At 49.7% G+C, this 14,818-nt stretch overlaps 1 protein-coding gene and 1 long non-coding RNA gene across 3 annotated transcripts; both read left to right on the forward strand.

Annotated features, from left to right (window-relative positions):
- Nucleotides 1-5,027: 5,027 nt before the first annotated feature.
- Nucleotides 5,028-6,167, forward strand: LOC127215844 (uncharacterized). The gene is made up of 4 exons (XR_007833976.1): nt 5,028-5,145; nt 5,260-5,284; nt 5,600-5,622; nt 5,832-6,167. It is a non-coding gene; the product is annotated as an uncharacterized LOC127215844 (long non-coding RNA).
- A 347-nt stretch (nt 6,168-6,514) lies between these two features.
- On the forward strand, nt 6,515-10,627 carry Zc3h10 (zinc finger CCCH-type containing 10). 2 transcript variants are annotated; one of them, XM_051176042.1, is made up of 4 exons: nt 6,538-6,617; nt 7,005-7,099; nt 7,378-7,441; nt 8,702-10,627. In XM_051176042.1, the coding sequence occupies exon 4, from the start codon at nt 8,751-8,753 to the stop codon at nt 10,053-10,055; it is 1,305 nt and encodes a 434-aa protein (XP_051031999.1). In that variant the 5' UTR covers nt 6,538-6,617; nt 7,005-7,099; nt 7,378-7,441; nt 8,702-8,750; the 3' UTR covers nt 10,056-10,627. The 2 variants fall into 2 exon arrangements, with proteins under 2 accessions (XP_051032000.1, XP_051031999.1); XM_051176043.1 differs by lacking the exon at nt 7,005-7,099 and having other exon boundaries at nt 6,515-6,617.
- The last annotated feature ends 4,191 nt before the right edge of the window (nt 10,628-14,818 follow it).

Here is a 14,818-nt window from a genome sequence, read left to right on the forward strand (position 1 = left end):
TCGTCTTCAAGCCCCTCTTTCTGGCCTTTTCTACTCTGCTTGGTCAAGGTTTGTGGCCCACAACAGAACAAAGGAGGCTAAGTTAGCCACCACCACTGAAACCTCAGCTGAAATTTTTTATGTCACTGACGTCATTTTTCTCGTTCTTTTGGGGGCTTTACTGTTTTCCACTGTGCCGAGTATTTAATCTGCCTTCAAAGAGGAGGACCATATATTTTTTATTCACCTATGGCAGATCGCTCATGATAAAGGGTTAGGGTTAGACCCTTACCATTTCAGATGCTGAAGTCTTCATTAAAACATCTCTCATTAGTCATTTTTGTTTTTCAAAGTCTCTGCATCTACCCATTGATAATTTTTTTTTCCCCCACTTGTAAAGCAGTTGCCACCCCCATCATGTTGTTGGGTTTGTTTCTTCTGCCCCTCCTTCCTGCCCTGGAACCAATGGGTTTTCCTCAGGATCCACCTTAGAACCTACATTGAAAATCCCACTCTTGAATTTTTTGCTCCAGATTTTTTTTTTTTTTTTTTTTTTTTTTTTTTGGTTTGAGACAGGATCTCACTATGTAGCTCTGGCTGTCCTGGAACTCACTCTGTAGATCAGGCTGGCCTTAAACTCAGAGATCCACCTGCCTCATGAGCACTGGAACCAAAGGCGTGCACCACCACGCCCAGCTTCCTGTTTGAAATATTTTGAGTTCCTTCCCAAGAAAGAAAAACCAGGAACCAGAGGAGTAGACGGAAGAGACTGAGACTGAACTTGGAAGGCGCTGGGGTTGTAGAGAAGGTTACAGTTTGTACCTCTGGCATGCTGTCCCAGGGAGTCTAGGCTCCCACTCATGCAGTTTTTGAATTGACATGGCATTAAAATAAATTTGGATTTGCTCATTATGTAATACATTTGTTCTTTTGTTCTTTACGGCGATGGTGTATATGGAACACATTCTGTATAGATTCTCTGTGTAGCCCTGGCTGTTCCTAGAAAACACTGCAGATGGGGCTGGCCTTGAACTCAGACCTCCCTCCTAGTAGAACTAAATGTGTGCACCACCACTGTGTAGCTGAACTACCCTTTTTTTTTTTTTTTTTTTTTTTTTTTTTAAATTATTACATATAGTGTTCTGCCTATATGTGTGCCTGCACACCAGATGTTATTACAGGATCCCAGTACTGGGTACTGGGAATTGAACTCAGAACCTCCAGAAGAACATCTAGTATTCAACCTCTGAGCCATCTCTCTGGTGCCCTGAACTACCTCTCTAGCTTTTCCTGTTTGCTTGCAGAGGCTGGAAGACTGTCACTCAAGGAAATGATCAGTTAGGAAGTAACATCTTAGCATCTTTTTTTGGAACAGTTTTCTCTGTAGCCCTGGCTATCCTGAAACTTGGTAGACCAATCTGGCTTTAAATTTTCAGATCCCTCTGCCTCCCAAGTGCTAGGTTTAAAGGCATGTGCCACCAAACCTGGTATACAATTCTCAAAATAACTACTTAATCTGGAATTTTGATAATTTAAAGTATGCAAGCATTGTTATATTAGGACTGGGCACTCTGTTAAAGTCAACGAGGCAAGTGGGTGGGTGGGTGGGGATCTCTGTGCATTCGAGGCAAGCACTCTGCCAACTGAACTACATCCCCTAGTTACCCGGAAATCTGTTAGACACATTTTCAGTGCCAAGCCATGCCGGTCCTGAGTAATGTTACTATGTGTGAGGCCCCTCTGAGCTATGAATGCTTCGGTGAGCAAAGGCTGAAGGGTGGATATGTACATCCTCTGTTACAAAGTACAGAGTAGGTTTGCTTTGGTTTTCCTGGGCTCTGAGTTCTGTCCTCAAACTTGTGGTGATAATTCCCCTGCCTCAGCTGTTCAGGATGCCATTCCGATTGGTAGTAGACTTGCTTATTGAGAGATTGGGAACAAGCAACAATGTGGAGAAGTCTTAATTTCTCTGCAAACCTAAAGCCATTATAAACATGAATCATATAAATTGGTAATAAGGATTTGCAAAATGTTCTTTTTTCTTATTCTGAGATTAGCTCAGGCTGTAAAATCATTCTGTTAAGAGCTTTTAGGAACTAGCTCAAGCTGGAATTATAGCTCAGTTGGTAGTGCTTAAATTTGCAAAATCCTATCTCAAAATTTAAAGGGCTACACTGGATTGTGATGCCTACATTAATCCCAGTGCTCTGGAGGCAAAGGCAGGTAGATCTTTTGTTCCAAGACAAACAGGGCCTATCTGTTGACCAAGTTTCTGAAAAATAGCAGTTTGTCCTATCTGTTCTGGAACTCACTGTGTAGACCAGGTAGCCTCAAATTTACAGAAATCCACCAAGTGCTAGGTTCATACACCACCATTCCTGGCCACAGTGAGGAAATATTAAGGAAACTACTGGAGGGAAGGATTTATAACTTGCATACACATAAAAACCTCTTTAAATATTGAGCCAGGTATGGCTTTACACATCTTTTAATCCCAGTTTTTGAGAGGCCAATGTCTGGGTCTGGCTATTGTTATCTATGCATCCTGGCTGGCCAAGGCTACACTTAGTGAGACCCTGTCTCAAAACAAAAATCTCGGAAGTATTTTAACAAGATGAAGGTTTCTACGCTTGTTTCTGAGTTTTTATGTAGACTGGCCCTTGAATCTGCTATGTATCACAAACTAGCATAGAATTTATGATCCTTCCACTTCAGCCTTCTAAATGCTAAATGTGCTACTATGCCTGCTCTCTCTTTGGAATTCAAGACATACCCCAGTACACCTGGCCTTTTCTCCCTTTCTTTTCAAATCTTTAACTCTTCCATAGTTTTGTTTTTTTTTTTTGGTTGTTTCCCCCCCACCCTGAGACAGGGTTTCTCTGTGTAAAGGCCCTGGTTGTCCTGAAACTCACTTTGTAGACCAGGCTGGCCTTGAACTCACTGAGGTCTGCCTGCCCCTGCCTCCTAGTGCTGGGATTAGAGGTGTGCACCACCCTACCCAGGTTCCCCCGTATACACCCTACACAAATACAAGGTCTTAAGTAGCACTGACAAGCCTGGAACTCACTGGGTAGAATAGGCTGGCTTCAAACTCATCACCTTGCAATCATCTGGTGGATGGGATTAAAGGTGTATGGCACATATTCTGGTAGCCAAATATCCCGGGAACTGCTTTCAGTAATTCAGGTAGTTATCGCCTGACAATAAGACTGGAAAGAAGGTTTTATGGTTTTTGTCTTGGTTTTTTTTTTTTTTTTTTTTTTTTTTTTTTTGTTTTGTTTTTGTTTTTTTTGAGACAGGGTTTTTCTGTGTAGCCAATGGCTGTCCTCACAGAGATCCGCCTGCCTCTGCCTCCTGAGTGCTGGGTGCTGGGATTAAAGGTGTGCATCACCATTGCCTGGCTGGGAAAATACTTTGCAGAGCTAATCCAGATCTAATCTGGGTCACGGTTTCTGCTGTAATCCTATGTAAGGACATGGAGGAGGGAGGCTTTTGCTCTTTGCCTGCTAGCAAGCCCATTCCTACACTAGCATTAGAGCCAATTTATGCAGGATCCCAGCATAAACTGAAGAGCAGCTGAGACTTCCAGCCTCGTGGACTGAGAAACTACTGGACTCTTGGACTTTCCTTTTCACAGTTGGCCAGAGTTGGATTAGCCACTCTGTAGCCTGTAAATCATTCTAATAAATCCCCTTCTATAAATTCTTTTGTCCTTGAGAACCCTAATACATTACCCTAAAAGATGAGTTCAAGGACTCCTCTAAGCCAGGTGTGGTGGCGCACACCTTTAATCCTAGCACTGGGGAGACAGAGCCAGGTGGATCTCCATGAGCCTGAACTACACATCAAATTCCAGAACAGCCAGGGTAACACAGAGAAACCCTGTCTTAAAAAACCAAGAGACTCTTTCAAAACAAAGCAGTAGTATGTGACAGGTGTGGTCCAGAGGACCTGAGTTCATTCCCATGCTGGGCAGTGCACAACAGCTTGTGAAGATGGCTTCGGGGAATCCAAATGCCCCTTCTGGCCTCAGTTGGCACCTGCATGCCCCTGCTATATAAACAGAGACACAAATTTTAAAACATTACCAGGTATAGTGGCTTAAAATCAAAGCACCACGATTATGTCTTTGTAGCAGGGAAGCTTTGTCAACTTGATGTTTTACACCCTCCCATTTCTAATTTTTTTTTTTTTTTTTTTTTGTCTGTTTTGTTGTTTTGAGACAGGGTTTCTCTGTGTAGCTCTGGCTGCTCTGGAACTCGCTCTGTAGACCAGGCTGGGCTTGAAGGAACAGATCCAACTACCACAGCTTCCAGAGTGCTGGGATTAAAGGCGTGTGATACCCGTGTTCAGCTGTTTCTAAATCTTAAATCTCTAGGATTTTGGAGATCAACTATTTACTCAGCCCGTTTAACTGGGGGGGGGGGGGGTTTCTGGGGCCATTAAACCAAAATGAAATTACGCTTTATTTATTTATTTATTTATGCATTTTTTTTACTTTAGGTAGGGCCTCATAATGTAGACCAGGCTGATTGACAAGAGACATCTTCCTGCCTCTGCATCTGCCTCCCAAGGGTCCCAAGAGTTGGTAATAAAGGCGTGCACCAAAGGTCAAGCCAAAGCCAGTAATTTTTTCTTTTTAAGTTCTTTGAGACAAGTTCTCTGTAGTCCTGGCTGTTCTGGAACTCACGCTGTAGACCAGGCTGACCTTGAACTCACAGAGATCCATCCACCTGTCTCTGCTGAGAGTAAAGGCGTGCGCCACCGCCCGGCTAAAACCAGTAATCCTTACTACAAGCCACTCCTATACATAATAAAATGGAGGTATTCACCAAGAAACTGCAACTCCCAAGAAGCAACGCGGGAGAAATCGGGAGTTACATTTTCCCCATCTACTTTTCTTCATACCCACACTGGAAACAGGTGCTCGTGATGAAATAATACAAGGTCCTTAAAACAAATTTTAGAGAAGGTGGGGCTTGATACTCGCACTCAAAATATTTTGTTTCCTCCAGTAAACAGCCGGAAGTTACTGTTCCTGGTTCGAGCCGCCCCTCCCCTTGGGGGAAACGGGAGGTGTCACCGGAAGTGACGACACTGAGCACGGCCTTAAAAAGCAGTAGGCCGCTTTCCGCCGCTCTCTCGGCCTTAACGCCATCTTCTTCGGTGAGTGTTTGTCTCCTCTGTGTTCGGGCTTTCGAGAGCAATCCGTTGGCATCTGATCTCTACATCTGCCGTCACCGCAGCTAACTAACTGTAACCTTTTCTCTTTCGCCCTAGAGACTCCTGCGCCATGAGAGCGAAGGTGAGCATCTCTTAAGCGTTGAGCTTGGGCGGTGGGAGGAGGGCGAGGCAGTGGATCTCCGCCATCGTTCCTCCTGTGTGTGGATTGCAAAGGTGCTCAAGGGGTGCTAGGGAGAGGACGTTTGGAGCCTTGGTAAGGTGGAGAGAGGACCGGGGAGGGAAAACGCGGGATGAGGCGAGCCGGGGTCTGAACAGCCGGTGTTGCTTCCAGCTCTTTCGGAAAGCCGTTTCCATGAATAGTAATTGTTGCTACCTAAGCCTATTGCTAACATACTTTTTTTTTTTTTTTGCCCCCCTCACGTGATCGCGTTTTTAGTGGAGGAAGAAGCGAATGCGCAGGTATGTTGCTTGGCTCCGGAGGGCAGTGGGGCGAAGCCTAGTGGGTTATCGTTGAACCTAGAAAAATGTCGTGGAGGAGGCGGGCGCCTGGACCCAGTGCAGTGAGAACTCCAGCGCCTGTGGAACTCGGCAGCTCTTATGTGCGGTGCAGATTGGTGCCCGGTTGAAAGGAGAGAAGACCCAGCGGGTTTGTGTGCTTTGCGTTCCAGGCTGAAGCGCAAGAGAAGAAAGATGAGGCAGAGGTCCAAGTAAAGCGGCCTCGCTGGCCGAGGAGCAGAAGTGAGGGATGCTGAAGGCCGGGACGGGATGCTGGTACAAGCTGACGACTGTGCTGCTGCCGGCCTGAGGGTCCGTGCAGCCTCATCACCGCCTGCTCCGCAGAGACACCGCCTCGGAGACGCGCCTGGCTTCCCCACGACCCCAGCAGCCCGGCTGGCCCTCGGCCTGGACCCGCGGCGTCCTGGACTCGTTCTGTTCTCTCTCTGGCCAAGTGTAGCCCGTGTACAATAAACCATCTTTCCCGCTGTTTCAGCTGAAGAATCAAACCGCTGTCACGTGTTTTTTGCGGCTCGATTGGGGTGGGGATCTTTTACTGTGGTGTAGTTTGGTCTGTGCTGCGCAGTGTCCAGGAGCCTGCGTGGGCGACAGCCCCAGCCCGCGTGTGGCCTGGCTGGAACCGGGAGTCGCCGGTGCGCTTCGCCCCTGAGGCCACGGAACCAAGCGCCTTGCGTCCCGCCGTTCCGTAGGGGGCGCGCACGAGCTTATGCGTCCGTGTTCCGGGTCCGGCTAGGTCGTGTTGCCATGGTGACGCGCAAGGCTTGCTGGGAGCTTCCTGCGGCCGGCCGCACGCAAGGTAGACCATAGAGTGTGGTTCCGGGTCCGGCGCCTAGAGCGTCCCTCCTTCCGCAGGAAGCGGAAGAGCCTTAGGGTGGGCGGCTCTTTGTCGAAGCTAGAGGACCGGCAGGCGGCAGCAGCAACTACGGCGGCGGCGGCAGGTGAGGGAGGCGGGAGACTTAGGTGGAGGCCGCGCCCGGAGGGGAGGAGCCGGGCCGGCCCAGCGGCTGGGCTGCGCCGGGCGCTCGAGCCCCCGCCCGGCCCGGCCCGGCCCGGCTCCCCAGGACAGAGCCCCTTCTCCGACTGACCCCGCTCCACGAGCAAACGCCAGCCCCGTGACGTCACAGCCCTGCCCATCCCCTCAGCCTGATGTCACCCCCTCCCCGCTCACGGTGTCCTAGTCACCTGGCCCACGGCTGAGCTAGCGCTGGCGCCGCTTGGCGGAGCCGGCCGGGCCACACGACTTTCCGCGAAGTCCAGGCTGGTGGGGACCGTTTGAGTCACCGCCCCCAAGCCTAAGCTCGCCTTCCCACCCTACTGTCTGTCAGTCGTTGCCCTGGTCCAGCTCTCAGGCTCTCAGGCTCGGCGTCCCGAACTCCAACCCTAGATCGGACTCTGACCCCCATATCCTTCTCATCTTGAGGTAAAGGCCCCCTCACCCTTCACCGAGAACTGGTTTTTGTTTTGCGTTTTTGTTTTCGTTTTTGCAACCTAGCTTCCCTCGCTTTATTGGTCGGCTCTACCCCCTTATCCTTCTCCCTCTGAGAGGCGACGTTCAGTTTGAACTTGTAAGAGAATCTGAAAACCCACAGAGCTCTTAGCGTTCTGTCAGAATTCATTCCAGTTCACGAAAACCACCCCATAAGCCCTTCACGCTCTTCCCCCCAAATCTCCGGTTTGTTTCGTTTGTTTCTTGTTCAGAACACAGCAGTGATGTTGCAGTGGACACTCACAGGAGCCCCGGACTTCACCTGAGCTACCTCAGGTATTAACTCTGGGACAATTGGGTCACATCCGGTATCTGCTCTCGTAGGACTTGAGAGGACCGGTCAGGCTTTGAAGACCTGGTCGTTTTTGTTTACCTGGTCGTTTTTCTCTGCTAAGGGTCTGCCATCTCTTCATCACTTGTTTCTTTAATCCTGGGGCTACTCATGTTCGTTGTGCCGATGCCTGTGTGTGCCTCTGGCTTCTGATCTGGTTAAGCCATCTTAGGGCAATCTAAAGGCAAAGCCAAGGAAATGGTATGAATGGGATAAGTCAAAACCAGGGAAATAGGAAGATATCCTTATGCCCAAAGGGACATGTATGAACTCCTTTTGGACAGCAGGGGGAGCCTGAATACTACTTAGGAAGCCTTTGGAAGATTTGACACGTGGTGGTGGCAGGGACTCCCAGCCTTACTTGGGGGATGGGGAGAAGGGGGGGCCAGAATTAGGGCAGTGGACTGACATTCCAGGGCTCTCTTGGGAAACAGGAGACTTAAAAAGCTTTTATAGAGTCTATAAATAAAGAGGATTTTTATGGGGGTAGGGAGGTGCCATGGTTTGATATTAGTGGGATGTTTTCATGGGGTGGGCTGGAAGGTGTCACCACTGTTCCTTTGAAATTAACCCCTTCCCACAGTTTTGTTCTGGGGACCTAGAGGTAGAGATGTGAGCTTACAGCTTCTTTGCCTGAAGTGGAGGGGGTCTGTGTGTGTAGAGGAGGCTGGGAGATTGAGTAACAGCTTTAAGGGCTGCCCGCCCTCCAAGGATTGACAGCTGTCACCTGAAGAACCACCCAGGATTTCTAAAGTACTTAAGATCACATGGAGGAGGGGTTAAGGGACATTTTGTTATTGGTACCCCTTTACCCACAAGATCTCAAAGCTAAACAGCCCATGTTAGGGCACCCAGTCTGTTCACGCACCTGTTCTAATTTCTCACCCACAACTTCAGTAAGAAGGGAAGGTAAACTCTAACTCTAGTCTCTCCCTGCCCCCTCCCGGCTCATCATTAGTTAGCAACGGTGGTTTCATCCCAGCTCTCTCTCCTCCCTTAGCCAGGCAAGTGTGAATCACTCCAACCAAGACCAGGTGCACAAGGGCCTGGGCGGGACTTCTTGCAAGTCAGCCAGGCCAGCTAGAATTCTCCTCCCTTAGACTCTCCATCTCCAAAGCCATTGCCCCAGAAGACTGGCTACTGTATGGTCAGGAAGAGCAGGAGCCTACCGGAGGACCCGTTTGACACATTCTCTTTTTTAACAGTCACCAAGAGTGGCAAGAAAAGGAAGAAAACCCTGAGTTGGGGACCAGGATGCCTGACCGGGACAACTATGCCAACGGCACTGGGAACAGCAGTGGAGGCCCTGGAGGCGGCAGTGAGGACGCCGGTGGTGCAGGGACAGGCAGTGGGGGGGCCACCTCAGATGCCATCTGCAGAGACTTCCTGAGGAATGTGTGCAAGCGAGGCAAGCGTTGCCGATACCGCCACCCAGACATGAGTGAGGTGTCCAACTTGGGGGTGAGCAAAAATGAATTTATTTTCTGCCATGACTTCCAAAACAAAGAGTGTAGCCGCCCAAACTGCCGTTTCATCCATGGCTCCAAGGAAGATGAGGATGGGTATAAGAAGACGGGAGAGCTACCTCCTCGGCTCAGGCAGAAAGTGGCAGCTGGGCTGGGCCTTTCACCTGCTGACCTACCCAATGGCAAGGAGGAGGTCCCTATCTGCCGCGACTTCCTCAAAGGTGACTGTCAGAGAGGCACCAAGTGCAAGTTCCGCCATCTGCAAAGGGACTTTGAGTTTGATGCCCGAGGTGGTGGAGGTGCTGGAGGTGGAGGGTCAACAGGCACTGTTCCCTCGGGACGACGCCATGATCTCTACGATATCTATGACCTTCCTGAAAGGGGCTTTGAGGACCACGAGCCAGGCCCTAAGCGCCGGAGAGGTGGATGCTGCCCTTCCGATGGCCCCCATTTTGAATCCTATGAGTATGGTCTGGCCCCATCCCGTGGAGTGGAGTGCAGACTGTTGGAAGAGGAGAATGCCATGCTCAGGAAACGAGTGGAGGAGCTAAAGAAACAGGTCAACAACCTACTGGCCACCAACGAGGTACTTCTGGAACAGAATGCCCAGTTCCGCAATCAGGCCAAGGTCATGACCCTGAGCTCTACTGCACCAGCAACTGAGCAAACTCTGGCCCCCACTGTGGGCACCGTGGCCACTTTTAACCATGGCATTGCCCAGACCCACACCACCCTGAGCAGCCAGGCTCTACAGCCTCGCGCTGTGTCCCAGCAAGAACTCGTGGCCCCCGCTGGAGCCCCAGCTGCTCCCCCAACCAATGCTGCACCCCCTGCTGCTCCACCACCACCACCTCCACACTTGAACCCAGAGATCACGCCACTGTCAGCCGCTTTGGCTCAAACCATCGCCCAGGGGATGGCACCGCCACCTGTTTCCATGGCCCCTGTAGCTGTGTCTGTGGCTCCTGTGGCTCCTGTGGCTGTGTCCATGGCCCAGCCCTTGGCAGGGATCACAATGAGCCACACGACGACTCCTATGGTGACTTATCCCATTGCTTCCCAGAGCATGCGTATCACAGCCATGCCACACTGACGGGATTAATGGGCACTCCCTGTTACAGCGGCAGAGGGCTGGGGTCAGAGGACCCGCCCCTCCAGGCCCTGTCTGAAGGGCCACTCAAAAACTAGGACAAGAGACTGCAAGGAATATACTTCGTAGGAGCAACTCCTGAGGCAGGGTTGTGCTGGTGTTCTCTCCACTCTTGAGAGGGTCCTCTTGTCCTTCAGGCCTCACTCATACAGAGGCTTGCATAGGGAAGAAAGGACTAAGGGACTGCGTTCACTCATAGGAAGTTGGAGATCTCTCTGGTCTTGTCCTCACTTGTGAACAACCAGGTCCAGCACTGGTATGGGAAGAGAAAAATTCCCCACCCAGAGGGAGAGGCAGGAGAGATGGGGAAATGGGTGGTCAGGAGAGAAGGCCTCACACAAGCCTTCAGCTGGTTTGGGGCCCAGAAGCAGTTCTGGGCCCCTGGGAAGGCTGGGACCATAATACTCCAACCCAAAGACTAGGGGAACATTCACTTACCAAGCTTGGCCTGGAAATCTGTAGGGCAGTGCCCACTACTTTCCAAAGAAATAAAAGATTATTTTTTAACAAAGGAAGTAAGTGAAAATTGATTAGTTGGCTATTGGGAAAGATGGGATATAAAGTAGACTTAATGCCAAAAGTAAGGTAAAGACCCACCTTTAGAGCTTGTGTAAGTTGTTTAGAGACGTAAAATGCCCAGTGGGACTTGGGTCTGGGGAAGGCACTCTGTGGGATAAGAGACACGGAGCCACCTCGTCTAGTTTAAAAATAGCCCCATCTGTTGCTAGCCTCTGTCTTCATGTGCTGTTCCCAGGTTGCCTGAGTAACCAGGGCTCTTAGGGTCATTTAGGGGGGCAGGTACTAAGGAGGGTATACGTACTGAGAAATGGGGATCTGGGGTGTTAGGTAGTTGACAGATACTTCCCTCGTTCAAACAGTAGGACAGGTGGTGTTGCCTCTTGGAGTTGTTGATGGCAGTTTGTGTCCTGCTGCTCCAACACGTCTTCGTGGCCAGAGCTTTAAGCTTTCCAGGCTTCAGATACGCTAGGAAAAGGCAGATGTGATATTAGTAGACCTCTAATCCTAGCACGTGGCAGAGGAGTGGACCAGAGGATCAGGAGTTCGAGGTCAGCCTGAAGACTCATGTCAAAAAAATAATACAGGAAAAGGTCGATCCTTTCTTCTCTGTCTTTACACAAGACCAGGAGGTTTTAAGCCACCAAGGGTCGTTAACACAATGGCCCCAATAGCTAAACTTCAGTGTCTCCTCCGTCTGTGGCTAATGTTAAGGGGAGAACTCAGATATCTAATGGGCCAACAAACCTGGTATAGGAAGTGATACTTGGTTGTGCTTGCTTCCTCCATTGCATCTTAGTTACATGTTGGCTGTCTTGTCTGGTTGAGCACTCAGGGTGGTCAGACCTGGGTTTGGAGCTGGGGTTTCTAAAGTCAGGGAATGCTGTAGCACATGCATGCCTATAGTTCCAGCTACTTAGGAGGCCGAAGTGAGGGAAGGAAAGCACCACAGACGAAATGTGTGTCAGTTGGAATGGTGAGGTATTGAGTGGGTAAAGGTACTGCTACCAACCACGTTTGAAGACCTGAATTCCACATAGAAGAGAACCAACTCATATATAAATTGGCTGTCAGTTCCAAACATTACTATGACCTGTACAGCCTGTACATGCTCTCACACTATGTACACTTTTTTTTTAATTTTTTTTCCTGGTGTTTTGGTTTCTCTATGGCTTTGGAGCCTGTCCTGGAACTAGTTCTTATAGACCAGGCTGGTCTCAAACTCACAGAGATCTGCCTGCCTCTGCCTCCAGAATTTTTTGTTATTTGTTTTTTTTTTTTTTTTAGATTATTTATTATGTGTACAGCGTTGTGCCTGCATGCCAGGGTACCAAATTAAATTATAAATGGTTATGAGGCATCATGTGGTTGCTGGGAATTGAACTCAGGACTCAGGTCCTCTGGAAGAGCAGCCAGTGCTCTTAACCACTGAGCTGTCTCTCCATCCACCACCCCTTCTTTCTTTTTTCTTTTTTAATTTTGGTGGTTTTGAGACAGGGTTTCTCTGTGTGGTCCTGGCTGTTCTGCAACTCCCTCTGTAGACCAGGCTGTCCTTGAACTTACAGATCCAACTGCCTCTGCCTCCCGAGTGCTGAGATTAAAAGGCGTGTACCCCCATATTTGGCACATTTTTTTTTTTTTTTTTTTGTTTTTGTTTTTTTGAGGCAGTTTCTCTGAATTGTTTTGGAGTCTGTCCAGGAACTTGCTGTGTTGACCAGACTGGCCTCAAAGTCATATTTGCCTGCCTCTGCCTCCTGAGTGCTGGGCTCCGCAAACAAGTGGTACAAAGACATACTCAAGCACACACAAACACCCATAAAATAAAGACCAACAACAAAGCATTCAAGGTCAGCCTGTCTCAAAAACACAAGAAACCATACTATGTGAACTTTCACTGGGAAAAGGTGACCAATCCCTTATTCACCTCAGCATAGGAATAACAGACCATGATAATGAGCTATTTGAATCTAGCTTGATAGGCCAATAATTAATTAATTTGGTTTTCTCTGTGTAGCCCTGGCTGTCCTGGAATTCACTCTGTAGACCAAGCTGGCCTCGAACTCACAGAGATCCACCTGCCTCTGCCTCCCAAATGCTGGGGTTAAAGGTGGGTGGCACTGCCGCTCATTTCATTAGTTTTACTTGAAGGAACATGAGTAAAGTGATACCTAAACAACTGATACCCTAGCCGATTCCCCTCAACTTGCAAGGTCATTTCCATAGACCTGCATGGATGGGGTCTTCCGCCCATGGACCCTTGGGCAGGATGACTGGGAAAGGACGGCCCAGGAGGGAGTGACTTGCTGGGGTCTCACAGGGAGGGTTGTAATGACCCCACACCTTCTATGCGGCAAGGCAACTTCCGAGGGATGATGATCTTTTGAGGGGATCTTGTGCGGTACTCACAGCTGCTCTGATGGAGAAGGAGGAGAGTGGGGTTAAGACAGGAGCCTCAAACCAAGCGGTCAAGAGGGCAAGAGGCAGGGATCCCAGCAGCCAAAATGGCTGGTTACATAGGAATCAGAGAAGCTGGAGAAAGCAGTCCCTCGGTTGGAGAGTTTGGAGTAGGTGGCAAATATGCCAGCCAGGAGGACTGTGTAACCAGTAGGGACTGAGGGAGACTGGCGGACATGAGTCCAGGTTGGTATGTTAATAGGCAATATGTAATTAGCCTTTTGTCCTGAGTCTGAGACCTAACAGTGCTTGCTCCTTTGTACAGGAGCCAAACTACCACCATCGTCAAGAGTTTGGCTGGGCCTGCTCACAACCCTCATCACTATTTTCATCTCTCCTAGGAAGAGGCAGGATGATCTTAGGAGCCAGCCCTGCCACCAACTGTGTGCAATTCTGCCCTAATTGCCTCGGGGTCGTGGTTCATGGGGGCGGAGCTAGAGGATATCCTGGGAAAGGCTGAAGCCAAGGGGCCTCTCTCAGCAACCATGGGGAAGCCGCTGCCCCTCCTGGGTGCAGACTTTCCAGTGTGGCCGCTTTAAGGTCACACCGCCTTTGCTTGGGCTCTTAACTTCTCCCTCGCTGTTCTGTAGGTAAGCCTAATAACTCACTGGTCCCCCGCCTCCTTCCCGTGAACTTTGGTGGAACTGTGTCTTAGTCTTGGAACTTTAGAATTAGGGGTGGGCATCGTGTATGTCTACAGGGAAGGAATATTCCCAACACTTGCCATAGTTGTCAGGAGATACCAAAATCTAGGATGCGTTTGGGAAGAGCACGCTATCGTTCCTGTTAGAAGCAAGCCGAAGCGTCACTGTCTGAAGGCAGATTGGTTGCAGAGGGAGTTTTTGACTGTTGCTGTAGGTTTGTAGAGGAAGTGAGTGGCAGAGGCATGGGTCGTATGGAGGATGACACATGTAACTGGTGGAACCACCTGGAGGTGGGGTATGGGGGGGTCCCGATGGCATTCTTCCGTGTTGTTCAAAGTGACACACTGCTTGATGAGTGGGGTCCACCATGTGAGTGTGGAGATGGCCTCAGAGAGTAACGCACCAGAGAGACCAGGGTACCAGCAATGGCTGGACACCACCGGGGGAAGTAAGAAATAACTTCTGGGTCAGATATGGTGACACTTTTTCTATTCTTTTAACTAAATTTTTTATTTTACATGCCAACCACTGTTTCCTGTCCCTGTCCTCCGGTTCGCTCCCCCATCTCCTTTCTACCCCCCCATCCACTCCTTAGAAGAGGTAAGGTCTCCCATGATATACCAAAGCATGGTTTATCAAGCTGATGCAGTACCAAGCTCCTCCCTGCATCAAAGTTGAGGCATTCCATCAAAAAGCCAGCTCATGTACCAGGGCCAGATCCTGGTCCCACAAATAGACCAAGCCACACAATTTTCACCCACATGCAGAGGGCCTGGGTTGGTCCCATGCAGGCTCCCCAGCTGTAAGTTCAGAGTCTGAGATCCCACGAACCTGGGTCAGCTGTCTCTGGGTTCCCTCATCATGATCTTGACCCACCCCCTCCCCGCTCATATAATCCCTCCTCCCTCTCTTCAGCTGGACTCCTGGAGCTCAGCCCAGTGCTTAGCTGGTGATACACACGTTTGTTTTTGTTTTGTTTTGTTTTTCGAGACAGGATTTCTCTGTAGCTTTGGAGCCTGACTTGGAACTCACTCTGTTGACCAGGCTGCCCTCCAACTCACACAGATCCTCCTGCCTCTGCCTCCTGAGTGC

The sequence above is a fragment of the Phodopus roborovskii genome, unplaced genomic scaffold, assembly GCF_943737965.1.
Source record: "Phodopus roborovskii unplaced genomic scaffold, PHOROB, whole genome shotgun sequence".
NCBI lineage: Eukaryota > Metazoa > Chordata > Mammalia > Rodentia > Cricetidae > Phodopus > Phodopus roborovskii.